The 14,043-nt window shown below is 37.4% G+C and overlaps 1 protein-coding gene across 1 annotated transcript in view; it reads right to left on the minus strand.

The window, feature by feature from the left end:
• Positions 1–13,575, minus strand: part of RAD17 (RAD17 homolog (S. pombe)) — a 53,399-nt gene extending 39,824 nt beyond the window's left edge. Inside the window, exons 1-4 of the mRNA XM_006870992.1 lie at positions 13,534–13,575; positions 11,429–11,686; positions 10,446–10,529; positions 982–1,138 (exon numbers count right to left, since the gene is read on the minus strand). Of these exons, the coding sequence (XP_006871054.1) occupies positions 982–1,138; positions 10,446–10,529; positions 11,429–11,686; positions 13,534–13,575 (541 nt within the window). The remainder of the gene's footprint in view (positions 1–981; positions 1,139–10,445; positions 10,530–11,428; positions 11,687–13,533) is intronic.
• Between the last annotated feature and the right edge of the window lie 468 nt (positions 13,576–14,043).

Genomic DNA, 14,043 nt, shown 5'->3' on the forward strand with positions numbered 1-14,043 from the left:
ATATATGATAGAATGAATGTAAAACTAATGTTCTCCCATGGAAATTTTCATATAATTCACAATAATACATTTAAAAAAAAAAAAAAAGAGCCTAGAGAAAGGACTCTGAGGAATACAGTTGCACTTCTACAGAACCCCATTCACTTCAAAGCGGCCTAGGAGACTGTTATACAAACCACCACCAAAGTTTAAAAAAACAATGGCTTTGGTATATATAAGCATGCACATAAAGCTGTAAAGCAATAAAATTTTTAATAAGCACTATTACTTTTGAATGTTTGTCACAGCCAGGACTTGGAACTGGTTCATTCCAGTTTGATCCCCTGATGAGAAGTTCTACCACAGATAAAGAGAAAACAGAATATACATTTTAACAAGATCCCCTGATGAATGTTAGATCTATCCGTCACCTGGGGATTCTTATTAAAATCGGGTGGAAGGGCAAATTCTCAGCAGGGGGTTGAGCCAGAATGCATTGATAAGAAGCCCTGGTCAAAAGGCCCTACTTCCAAATTCTAAATGTAGTCTTCTTTACAGTATATTATTGTTGTTGTTCTTAAATTGGTTCTGACTCAAACAGACCCTGTATAATCGTTTCCAAGGAGCAACTGTTTCAAGCTACAGACCATGCAGTTATCAGTCTACTGCTTATCATACAGCAGGACTCCTCTTCTTTCTAGTATGCTGCTAACTGTCCTCAAATGGGTTCCAATTTATAGTGATGCTGTCTAGCGTTTCCAAAGAGTGGCTGGTGGGTTTGAACCGCTGACCTTGGGTTAGTAGTCCAGTGCTTATCCTACAGCATTTCACCAAGACTCCCTTCCTAGAATAAGAATGACATTCTATACCTTCCTCTCAATCAAATATATACCTAATAGGATCCTAGTAATCTGGGTACACAGATGGGTAGTTCATTTAATAACTTCATGATGCACACAGGCTTTCCCCATTATCACAACTCCTCTCAACAGCAAACCTTACCAGGATTCAATAGCTCCTTGAAATCATCTTTTCGGAAATCTGGTAAGACTGGATTAATCCACTCTTGTACTTGAATACCATGCTCCTTTGATAATATTTTTAAAGTTGCTGTCTTTCCACATCCAGGAGGACCTGTTATTAATAAAATAGATCCACCCTAAAACCAAATATAAACAATTAAAATCTAATCACTGGGATGGTAAAATAGTATTTTTGAATTTTCATTCTAAACACAACTTTAATATAGATCTCACACAGGAAAATCTATCTTAAAAAATTATGAATATAATATTCTTATGAGACGACCTCAAACTGGATATCAGATTCTTCAAGAAATAATATATTAATACAGTGCCACACCAGGATTTTAAAAAGCAACTGGAAAAACTAGATAAGAACTTTAAAGGACAGTGAGTTTAAGTTAATAAGTAAGAAACAACTCAGTAAAAGACGATTTGTTGTAAAACTAAGAATGTAACCAATGTCACATGTAGAAACTCGTGAATTGGTGTATATCTTGATACTAATATTTTGAACATTAACAAAAAATATTTTACAATATATATATATATTAAAACACTTACCAAAGAGTACAGAGATACTTTCTGTGAATCCCAGTAAGTTTTCCTTATATTTGATGTGATAAAAAAGCCAAATAAAATACATGGGAAACATTTCCTCTATCCAATGGTGGGCTATAATCTTTGCCCATTTGTTTACCTTTACTAACTAGTGTAAACTAGTCTGTGTGAGTAATCTCCACTTTCAAACAATGAAGTCAGGTCCATCAAGAGCCTCGACAAAATACCAGACTGAGTGCCCTGATAACATCTAGACTGACAGAAAATCCATCTAGGACCAAGAATTCATCTGTTACATAACCTCCCACATCCACCATGTAAGGCTCCTTGGTTTACTATGCCCCATAGAGTTTTCTCATCTCCAGTTGCAACAGATACATTGTGTTTTGGGGTTTGGGTTTTTCCTTTTTTTGTTTCATTGATTTTTATTTTTTCTCCTCCTTCTTCTCTATCCATTCCCTTTCGGAAACCCTGTACAGGGTTACTATGAGTCAGAACCGATTCCACGGCACACAGCCACTACAGCCACCATTTCTGCTGTTGTTTTTTCTTCATCTGTTTCTCATTTCCCCTCTTCTGGTCTTTTTACTATTTTGTACTCTCTTATCTTTGCTTTCCCTGGTTTTTCTGGGGTTGTTGTTGTTGTTTTAATTTTTCCTTTTATTTACCCTCACTTATTTTTCTCTTCTATAGCTCCATTTCCCTGTCCTGTATTTGTCTTTATATTTACTACATTCTTTTTTTCTGGTTGCTTCTCATTTTTATTTCTTTTTCCCTATTATTTTCTCTTTCCTTGTTGGTTTATTCTTTTGTTTTTGTGGGGTGGGAAGGGATTTTCTGATTTCCATCCAATAGGAGACAGTATTTATGTCCATACAGTCCAGCCATAAGCCTCTCCAGCTCCACCAACTGGGCAAGAGGCAGTACCAGCTGATCAATGATAGACAGCAGCCAACACCAGCCAAACCCATCCTAAATGGAGATGCACAAATGGCGAATGAGAATAGTGTAGACATTTCCATTCTCTAACTACATCCACAGGAGACAGTTGGTGAGAGCATAAGAATACACCAATATGCAATGCTCAATTAAACACAAATACAACAATCCCACAATACCCCAGAGAAAACAGACAATTTTAGCTCACATGAAGAAAGAAGAAAGAATGACTCAAACAAATGACCAAGATGCCAAGACAGAAAACGTTTCTGAGAAAGAAAAGCTAATGGAACTAACTGAAAAAGAATTCAAAAGAATGGTATTTACGGACCTTCAAAGGACTAATCGAGAGGAGGAAAGTAAGGAGAACACAATAAAAATTACAGAAGAATTTAGAAAAACATTTTAAGAGCAAACAGACAAAATAAATGTAAATTTTAAAATATTAAAACCTGCCAACAGAAATCCAGAAGATTAATACTAAGATCTCAAAAACTGATAATACATTGAAAGGCCAAAAGAGTAGATATCAAGCAATGGAAGACCAAATTAGTGAGACATCCAAATTGGCAAAGAGGAAGTAAAACTCTGTTTGTAGACGATATGATCCTATACATAGAAAACCCCCAAGACTCAGTAAAAAAGCTACTAGACCTCATTGGAAGATTCAACAAAGTGGGAGGATCCAAGATCAACATACAAAAATCAGTTGGATTCCTCTATACCAACAATGACAGTGCTGAAAAGGGCATTAGGAAAGCAATAACTCCCATGGTTACAGTGGCTATCCAAAGGATGAAATATCTGGGAATAAACGTAACCAGAGAAACAAAGGACCTATACATAGAAAACTATAAAATACTACCACAAGAAACGAAAAGAGACCTACAAAAATGGAAGAATGTACCATGCTCCTGGATAGAAGACTTAACATTATGAAAATGTCAATAATGCCCAAAGCAATTTACACATATAATGCAATCCCAATCCAGATTCCAATGACATTCTTCAAAAGAGATGGAAAAATAATTACAAACTTAGTATGGAAAGGAAAGAGACCCAGGATAAGCAAAGCACTGCTTAAGAAGATGAATAAGGTTGGAAACCTCTCACTCCCCAACTTCAAAATTAATTACACAGCTACAGTGGTCAAAACAGTTTGGTACAACGAAAGATACATAGATCAACGGAACAGAATTGAGAACCCAGAAATTAACCCATCCATATACAGCCAACTGATTTTCGACAAAATCATACATATATCACCTGAGGAGGTGATAGTCTCCTCAACAGGTGATGCTGGCAGAACTAGAAAGCAATATACAAAACACTGAAACAAGATCTTTACCTCACACCTTATACAAAAACCAACTCAGAATGGATTAAAGACCTAAATGTGAGTCCCAGAATTATGAAGGCCATCAATGAAAAAACAGAGACAAATATGAGGGCTCTAATTCAGGGAATACACAGGCTGCCAAACATTTTGAAAATTACACAAACAAAAGTAGACAAAATAGATGATTGGGGCATACCAAAAATTTTAAATTTATGTGCATCAAAAGACTTCGCCAAAAGAGTAAAAAGGGAACCCACAGAATGGGAAATAATCTTTTGCAACGACACATCAGACAAGGGACTCGTTTCTAAAATAAATAGGAAACTACAACACCTCTACAAGAAAAAGACAAATAATCCAATTGAAATATGGGCACAGGACATGAACAGACACTTCACCAAGGAAGAGATCTGGGGAGCCAACAAACATATGAAGAAATGCTCATGATCACTAATTGTTGTTGTTGTTAACTGCCGCCGAGTCAGTCAAAACAACAATGAGATATCTCACACCAGCAATAACAGCAAAAATCAAAAAAGTAGAGAACAATAAATGCTGGCAAGGATGTGGAGAGACTGGGGTGCTCCTGCATTGCTGGTGAGATTGCAAAATGTTTCAACGTCTCTGGAAAACAATATAGCACTTCATCAGAAGCTTGGAAATAGAAATACCTTACAATCCAGCAATCCCTCTACTTGGTATTTACCACAAGAAATACGAGCCATAACATGAGTTGATATATGCACACCAATGTTCACAGCTATTTACAACAGCAAAAAGATGGAGACAACCTAAGTACCCATCAACTGAAGAATGGATAAACAAACTGATACATATCCACAATGGAATAATTATGCTCCCTTGAAGAACAACAAGCAAGCTGCAAGCTACCACATAGCATGGATGAACAATGAGGACATTATGTTGAGTGAAATCAGTCAGTCACAAAAGGAGAAATACTGCATAGGACAACTATTATAAAAGACTAAAAACACCAATACTAAAGTGGGGGTGCAGTCAGGGGAGGGAGGGAAAGGTGGAGCACAGGGTAGGGAATAAACACAGGATAGTTTGGGTGCTGGAGAGAGGAGCAAAACGCAAGAAGGGGGAGGGGAATGGAAGAACAAGGCTGATGGGAAAACAATTAGGTTTGCATGGGCTTACTGGGACAGAGGTAAATAATGATGTATGCACGACTTGGAACAAAAGGGCTCTGGGATACAGGGATAGAGACATGGTTGGAATGAGGAAAAGGGCGGAAATAATGTTAAGATGTTTGCATGTCTTTTGAATCTTGGTTTCCTTGGCATACCATTATAAAATAGACACTAGAGGGGGAGAGAAAGGAATGGCCAGAAATACCACCATAGAAAGCCTGTAAGTAGGGCTTCTGCCTATAACTGAATGGAATACCAAAATGCGGATACAACATGCCCTGTGTAGGAGGCTTCCTGCAGAGCTTTTGCATTACATAAGACCATAGGTGAAATCCTGAACCTCATCCAGCATCTTCTGAGGTGGGAAACTCCCACTTGAAAGGACAAGCAGACCAGTCTAGAGCAGCTAGACGAACAGAAGATACTTCTAGAAAGAAAGACTGACAGGAAAAATACAAAACAATAACAGCAGTCCGACAGATTACTACAAGAACAAACAAGTTGCTTGCCCAGGAGACATCAAGGCAAGCGGTTGGGTCCCCTCAGTGCCAAGCCCCTGCCAAAACTAAGACTCAGTGGGAATACACAAGCAGACATGAGCTTGGATTGGTGACCACATGGGTCAATGACAAGGGGAAGTGAGGGAAAAACAGCAATGAAGCTGTGAGCTAACCCCTACAATGTTCAATAGACTCCTGTGAACCCGGGTGGAGACCTGGTTGGCCAGCAGTATGGCAAGACTTGGGGACTCATGGGCCCACAGTCAGTGACACAGCCACAGAGTACTAGAGTGAAGAGTGAAGCATTCAGCTGATAAGAAGAGAGGGCATATGCATAAGAACACCCACACTTACAGATAATGCCCACTTGACATGGCTTTAATGGCTGGATGAACAGAACTCAACTAGAAGAAGAAAGAAGAGGAAAAAAGGGTAATCTGGTACAATTTGACGAACTTGACCTACACCTATGGATGTAGTAGCTCAAAAGAGGGAACAAATCCTTACAGCGAGGATGATTCCCACCTCCTCACTACACAGGGTAGACAGGGATGGGCAACTCAGACATTGGTTACCCAAAATGGGGGTGGGGGTGGGGTGGCGGCAGCTACAAAGGCAAGAAGTGACTGGATTACAAGCTTTCAAGAGGGAGCCTAGATCCAGAGGGCACAGAGAAAGGTAGATTCTCCACTGAGTAGTAACCAATCTGTCTGGGTGTGGCTGATGAAAGGAGATATGGATAGGTCTCTGTGGTACAATAGTGAATAATTGTTATCAGGACTGACTGTGAGGGTAGGGTTGGAAATGTAAAGGTAGACCTTTTGTAGCAAAAGGAGGGGAGTGACTGACTTTGCAGTCTAGGAGCAGAGGTCCCTGGGACATCAAGGGAGAAGAGCGGCGTGCAGGACCTGACCCAGAGAAACAGTGACACCAGAGATGGAGGCAGAGACGATGAGAGATGGAGCGGCTGTGGACTCTAGACCCAGAGAGGGAGAGGAGCTATGTGCTGACGACTGAGGGGCAGGCTTGCACAGTTATACCCTTTGGTTGGTTGATGATGAATGGAGGGGATTGTAACCATGGCAATGAAACGACATTCGATAGGATGAATGTAAAACTAATGTTCTCCCATGTAAACTATCACATAATTCACAATAAAACATTTAAAAAAAAAAAAACCATCATAGAAAAATTCAATTAAAAGATAACGGAATTTTTCCATGAACTTCTTCAAACTCCCTTATATACAAGCGGGTTTCAAAACCCCCTTGTATATATATAGTATACACATTCTAATTAATAAATACTCTTTATGTAAAAAAAAAAAAAAAATTCATGGAAAAATGGAATTAAATGATAATGGAAATTTCCCAAACTTTCTGAAGCCCCTGTGCTTCCTAAACTTTTCCAAATCAGGACACATACAGAAAGTCCTATTTGTTTGGCAATATGCTGCTCCTGGCCAATGATGACTGGTATGGAGGTCCTCTGCTGCCTAAACACCTCGAGGCTAAGTGGATCTATGTCTTAAGGCTGGCGAGTTGATACAGTCTACCTGCACTTTATACTTGCAAGAGAGACTTCATGTACTTGTGTCAAACACAGTGCCACACAACATTTATCAAAGGCTGGGTAAAGAAAACATTATCTGTGTAGGATACTCCAACGGATATTAAGAACACCATTCACTATTTTAGTGGTTGTTGTTAAGTGCCATTTAATCGGTTGTGACTCATAGCAACCCTGTATAGGGTTTCCAAAGAGTGGCTGGTGAGTTTGAACCAGTAACCTTGTGGTCCAGTGCTCTATCCCACAGCACCACATCAGGACTCCATTTTAGTGGTGGTGGTGGTTATGTGCCATGGAGTCAGTTCCAACTCATCACGACCCTGTACAGGGTTTCCGAGGCTGTAAATCTTTACAGGAGCAGAAACCCTCATCTTTCTCCCGCGGAACAGCTAGTAGTTTCGGACTGCTGACCTTGAGGTTCACAGCCCGATTCGAAACCATTACGCTACCAATAGTGAAATTTCTCTCAAGCTTTTGGAATTGTTGTGCTTCTATTATATTTTTATTTTTATAAACTCCATGAAATATGAAACTTAACCATTTCCTTTTAGCCACCACTAGAAAGTTGAGAATTTAAAGTTTGACCGCCTCCTTTAAACTTGTACAAGATTTCCCAGCATGCACAATACCAAAATTTCTATGCTTTACTCTATTACTGTATTTTTCCTACCCTTCTCTAACATGCTCTGGGGGTTTCCCGATTCTAAAATAACTACTACATGCATTTTGTAAGGTACATTTAACCCTTTGTGGAATAAAGAAGGTACGAGATAGAGCACAATTGTACATGCCAACATATGTGTATATTTATGAATATACACAAGTACAAACAAGCAAAAGAACCTACATTTTAATTCTTTCCACTGAAAAAGCTATCAATGAAATTTCTCCCTCCACTTAAAGTCAACGTAACTTGGTAATACTCTTACAGAAGCAGAAAAGTAAACCATGCTAGCATTTTGTGTTTTCTTTGGTTGTTGTAGGTGCTGCAACTGCTTCTGCCTCACAGTATTTTATGAAATGCTCAACAGATCAGTTACCAGAAAGAGGAAGCCCGAGTACTTGCAGCCACGTACTTCTTTTATCTAATCGAGTTCGTATGTGTTTTTGCTATCTGGGGTAAAGAGAGTACAGAAGGTCTGATAATTACTGATATCATTGAAACTTTTATAAAATAAGGAATATGTTGACGTTAGGTGCTGTCAAGTCAGTTCCAACTCATAGCAACTGTATACACAATACAATGAAACATTACCCAGTCCTTTGCCATCCTCACAATTGTTATGTTTGGACCCATCTTTGCTAACACTGTGCCAATTCATCTTGTTGAGGGTCTTTTCTCTTTTTCACTGACCCTACACTTTAGCAAGCATGATGTCCATCTCCAGGGACCGATCACTTCTGACAATACACCCAAAGAACAAGAGATAGTCTCACCATCCTTGCTTTTAAGGAACATTCTTGTACATCTTCCAAGATAAATTTGTGCATTCTTCTGGTACTTTGAAAATTCTTCTAAAAAATCATAATTCAAATGCATTGCTTTTTTTATGGTTTTACATGCATATGAAGCAACTGAAATAAGTCTTAGGTCATGATCACCTTAGTTCTCAAACTGCAGACATTTTTGCTTTTTAACACTTTACAAGAGGTTTTTTGTAGTAGACTTGCCTAATGCAATATGTCGCTTGATTTACTGACTGCTACTACCATAAGTGTCAATTGTGGATCCAAGCAAAATGAAGTTTTTGACAATTTAAACCTTTCCTCTGTTTATCATGATGTTACTTACTGATCCAATTTTGAGTTTTTATTTTCTTTAACTTGAGGTGTAATGCAAACCGAAAACTGTCATCTCTGATATTCATCATTAAATATTATAAGTTCTCTTTGTTTCCAGCAATCACGGTTGTATCATCTGCATAACACAGATTGTTAATGAGTCTTTCCTCAATCCAACACCATAATTCAAAGGCATAAATTCTTCTACGATCTTCCTTATTCACTGTCCAGCTTTCGCATCCATATGAGGTTATTGAAAAAACCATGGCTTGGGTCAGGCGCACCTTAGTCCTCAAGCTGACATCTCTGCTCTTCAACATTTTTAAAAGTTCCTGTGCAATACGTCGTCTGATCTCTTGACTGCTGCTTCCGTGAGTGTTGATAGTTGATCCAAGAAGAATGAAGTCCTTGACAACTTCAATCTTTCTCCATTTATAGGTCCAGTGGTGAGGATTTTTGTTTTCTTGACATTGAGATGTAATCCATATCAAAGGTTGTGCTCTTTGATCTTTATCAGTAAATGTTTTAAGTCCTCTTCACTTTCAGCAACTGATTGCAATACCTAAAATGGGGCTATAAAGTACCCAGTGAAGGAGGCTTCCTGTGGAGCCTCTGTATTACATACTACCGTAAGTGGGGGAAAAAAAAGGCATATTGAAATATCTGAAAATGAGACTGAAATATCATGTCTACTGTGGCTGCTGAGTTGGCTTCTGCTCATGGTAATGTCAAATGTAATAGAACGAAATGTTACCCTGTCCTGGATCATCCTCTCTAATTTTCTTAAAATATTTAGAGGAGGAAATGATGAGTATTCACTTATTATTCTGTATTTCTTTAAAAAAGAGAAAAACACATTAGTTCCGCCAATTTTATTTGTACAATAAATGAATGGTCCACAAGACTTATCACTGTAACTCATTAGTAATTACTGCTATTTCTTGGCATATCTCCCTATTTGTTTGACGTTTCAAAACAAAAAGTTAAAAAAGAGTGAGTGAGTCTGTGCTGACCACAAGGGGCAGGCTTGTAGGGTATACTCTATGGTTGGCTGATGATGCATGGAAGGGATTGTAACCATGGCATTGAAACAATATACAACAGGATGAATATAAAGCTAATGTTTTCCCATATAAGCTATCATATAATTCACAATAAAACATTAAAAAAAAAAAAAAAGAGTGAATCAAAGCAAGGAATATTATATCTTAAGGGGAGATCAAAACTGTGGAATTAGGAAATGAAACCAAAACCATGAAACAAAAACCATCTGCCTAAAGTGAATGACGGCTATTTTAGGCTATCTTTAGTTAAAAACTAGTATGTAATTTGCCTGCTTGCTTCTGCGGAAAATAATCTGATGTAATAAATTAGCACTGTAACTAATTTACTATGCATCGTGTGGATGGCAGGAGCTAAGAGGGGAAAAGGAAGAAATAAAGGCGAAAACTAGAAGTCTGAGTCTCTAAATGAGGCTGGAAGCGGTAAGGTCAGGAAGCTTCCTATTGGAGGCAATCAGGACTTATTTAAACAGTCAGCCTGAAAGTTTCAGACAAGTATATGACGTTACTTTTAAACACATTTCTTATTTAATTACCTGTTTTGGTTGCCTTTCTAATACTTGAGCTTTCAACCAGGTTTCAACTTCTTCAATTTTCTTTTTATGCACAGCAAGTTCATGCTAAAAAAGAAATTTCAAGTTTAAAGACAAAACATTTAATTCAAAGATTTTTTGTGTATTCTAGGCTGTCTGCTTCTGTAAAGATTTATAGTCTCATAAACTCTAAAGAGTAGTTCTCCTCTGTCCTTTAGGGTCACTATGAGTCAGAACCGATTTGATGGCACGGAGTTTAGTTTTGGTTTAGCACATATTAATCTAAATCATTATTTTTCATGGGGGAGAGGAGGAGCACACAAATAATGTAACATATTCTACTTCTGAAAGGTCCTTTTTATCATACTCTTATATTGTTGTTGTTGTTGTTGCTGTTATGTGCCGTGGAGTCGGTTCCGACTCATAGCGACCCTGTACAGAGTTTCCAAGGCTGTAAATCTTTATGGGAGCAGAAAGCCTCATCTTTCTCCCGCGGAACAGCTGGTAGTTTCGAACTGCTGACTTTAAGGTTCGCAGCCCGATTCATAACCACTACACTTACCAGAGCTCCTTATACTCTTATATTAGCATAAGAAAATTCTATTCCTTAATCTGATACCAACACATGATAACATTGGGCAAGTTTGCAATTTATATAAAAATTTCTCAAATGCCAGAAATACATTTTAGAAGAGAAGTATGAAGAACATTGCATCTAGCAAATATAAATAAACAGATGAAATCTCGGTTGGGATTAAATTAAACATAATGAAAAAATAACAAATAGTACAACGTCAGAATAAATGTCGAGAAAATCTCAGCCTTAGAACATGTAAAAATTCTAGAAATTATTGCTTTATTCTAATTTATTTAGAATGAAGATTTTTATGAGTAATAATCTAAAAATATGTATCCTTCCCCTTCCCACCCACCCTGATCAACCCAGAAATTAAGTTATATAAACATGTTTGCATACTATTTAGTACCTGAGTTTCTGGCTTATATTTATCCACCCATGGTTCATTTTCAGGAAGATAGTCTTTTGAATTTTCTATGCCACAAATCTGTTCTAAGGACGACAGCTTTCCTCTTTTTCTAGCTGCAAATCTGCTATTTTCTATTGTAGAAGGCACATATTTTCTTCTATAGCTTGAGTTATTCACACCTAAGGATGAGGCAGTAATAGTAGAGATGTCTGTATCCTCTGAAAAATCATCAAATGATGGGTCTACCCAGTCTGCTACCTGGAAAACAAAAAGCCATGTAAATACCATCACATTTTCTCCATCTATCAACATTCCCCTTATAACTCAACTTGATAAACAAAATATTCATGCTTGTAACACTTAAAATAAAAAACAAAAAATCTCACAAATATCCCTTAAATTAAGAATGGCTCTGTTAGCGTACTGGTTACAAATCGGGCTGCTAACCTCAAGGTCGGCAATTCAAAACTACCAGCTGTTCCACGGGAGAAAGATGAGGCTTTCTGCTCCCATAAAGATTTGCAGCCTCAGAAACCCTGTGCAGGATCACTCTGAGTCGGAACTGACTCTTCGGTATTTAACAACTATATGTATTATTAGAGTCCTGGTGTGGCACTGTGGAATAAAGCAGTGGACCGCAAGGTCAGTGCAAACTGCAAGGTCAGCAGTTCAAACTCATCAATCGTTGTTAAGTGCTGTCAAGGTATATTGCAACCCATAGCGACCCTGTATAGAGTTTCCAAGGAGCAGCTGGTGAGCTTCAACCACTGACTTTGTAGTTCAAACCGACTTTGCAGTGCAGCACATTAATCCACAGCACCACACCAGGACTCCATAGCACCTTGGAAACCCTATCTGTACAAGGTCGCTAGGAGTTGGAACCGACTCAACGGCACTCAACAACAACAATCATATCATCGAAATTTTAACATGTGTTTTTTAAAAACTCCAACAGTACAAATCTATAAAAATTGAGTCTAGCTTTTCTGGCTTTTAGAATTTCCAGTCTGACTAAGTAAAAGGAACTAAGTTAAGATTATCCTTCCAGAATACTTAGCCATTTATTAGTTGTGAACCATACACGACTAGCATAATGCTCATTTTTGGAGAAATAAAGAATCAGACGTTAGAGCTGAAAGTAGAGTTAGGGAAGGCAATTTGGAGATTATACTTACTTTATGAATACAAAGTCACACATTCTCTTGAGGATGAGTTAGGAACATTATAAGAAAAGAATATCATGAAAAATAATTTTAATTCATAGTTACCAGTTCATTTCTATTGTCAATGATAGTAAAATTTTGGTACATTTCATCGATTTTTAAGGGTTTATGAAAACACTTTGCTATAATAACAATCTTCCTATTACTGATATACTTTAAAGCTTTATTCCATATCAACATATACATGGAATCTTATTTACTAAAACAGCAAACATTAATTTACCTAGTACCAGAGAAAATTAGAACCATCTCTAGGGAAACAGCTACTTTGCATGAGTACATTGCCTGATGCCCTCCCATCACACCGACCCTGACAGAGCCACAAAATTTCTAAGAGACAAGAGTCTGTGGTTATGGAGCCCTGGTGGTGTAGTGGACTAAGCATTAGGCGGTTTACCACAAGGTGGACAGTTTGAATTGCACTAAGGAATAAGATGAGGCAGCTTGCCTACATTAAGATTCTGTCTCAGAAACCCTGAAGAGCAGTTCTATTATTCTCTATAGGATCACTAGGAGTCAATGTTGACTGAATAGCATGGGTTTAGCATCTGTGGTTACTTCTTCCAACATGACCCCTTTGCAATCATGATTCATTTCAACTCTAGCAGAGACGGATCAAGTGCTATTTTAAACTAAAACACCAACTGTAACTCATGTGTTTTGTTCAACAGTGTATAGCCTTTTCTGTGTGACTGCGATTGCAAAGCTTTGTCAAAATTAAGGTTGTGCTTTTAGCGTACAGCTGTTTCACAACTTATAACAAGATTTTTTTTTTTACATTACAGATACTGGGAATTATCATTTTAATAACAGTGATAAGCCATTAAGAACATACTCAAAAAATCTAATGGGTTTGGGGTAATTATTATTTTATAGTTTTACCTTTGCAGAAGACAGCTTTGGTCTAAGGAAAGTTTTTGACATTATAAACTTTGACAGTTCCCATCCGTAGTATATAATCTGTACTACATTAAAATATAATTCACCTAAAGGGAAAAATAAATAAATAACCCTCAAATTAAGAAAAACTATGAACACAAAAAAATGATAGTATTCAGTATATATATCAATATAAGCAACAACTTAATAAAGTTAAAGCTCGAGAATAACAAAAGCTCTTTTATTAATAAAGTAAACGTAAGTGAAATGAGAAACCAAAGTGCTAAAATAAAATGTACTTTTAGTAACCATTAAACGTGTCAAACTGTCTTATTATAAATGCAAAGTTTTTGTACAAATTAAAAGTCTATTAGAGAAAACGGAAAAAAACATGTAGTTGTATACATACCACTTGTTTGTAAGAAAAATCAGACAATTCTATTTGGGCAGTTTTCATACTGACAATTAAATTGTTTTGTTTCTCAAAATATTGCAGTTCTTCATTTCCGAAAT

Source organism: Chrysochloris asiatica, unplaced genomic scaffold (genome assembly GCF_000296735.1).
Source record: "Chrysochloris asiatica unplaced genomic scaffold, ChrAsi1.0 scaffold00157, whole genome shotgun sequence".
In the NCBI taxonomy this organism is placed as follows: Eukaryota; Metazoa; Chordata; class Mammalia; order Afrosoricida; family Chrysochloridae; genus Chrysochloris; species Chrysochloris asiatica.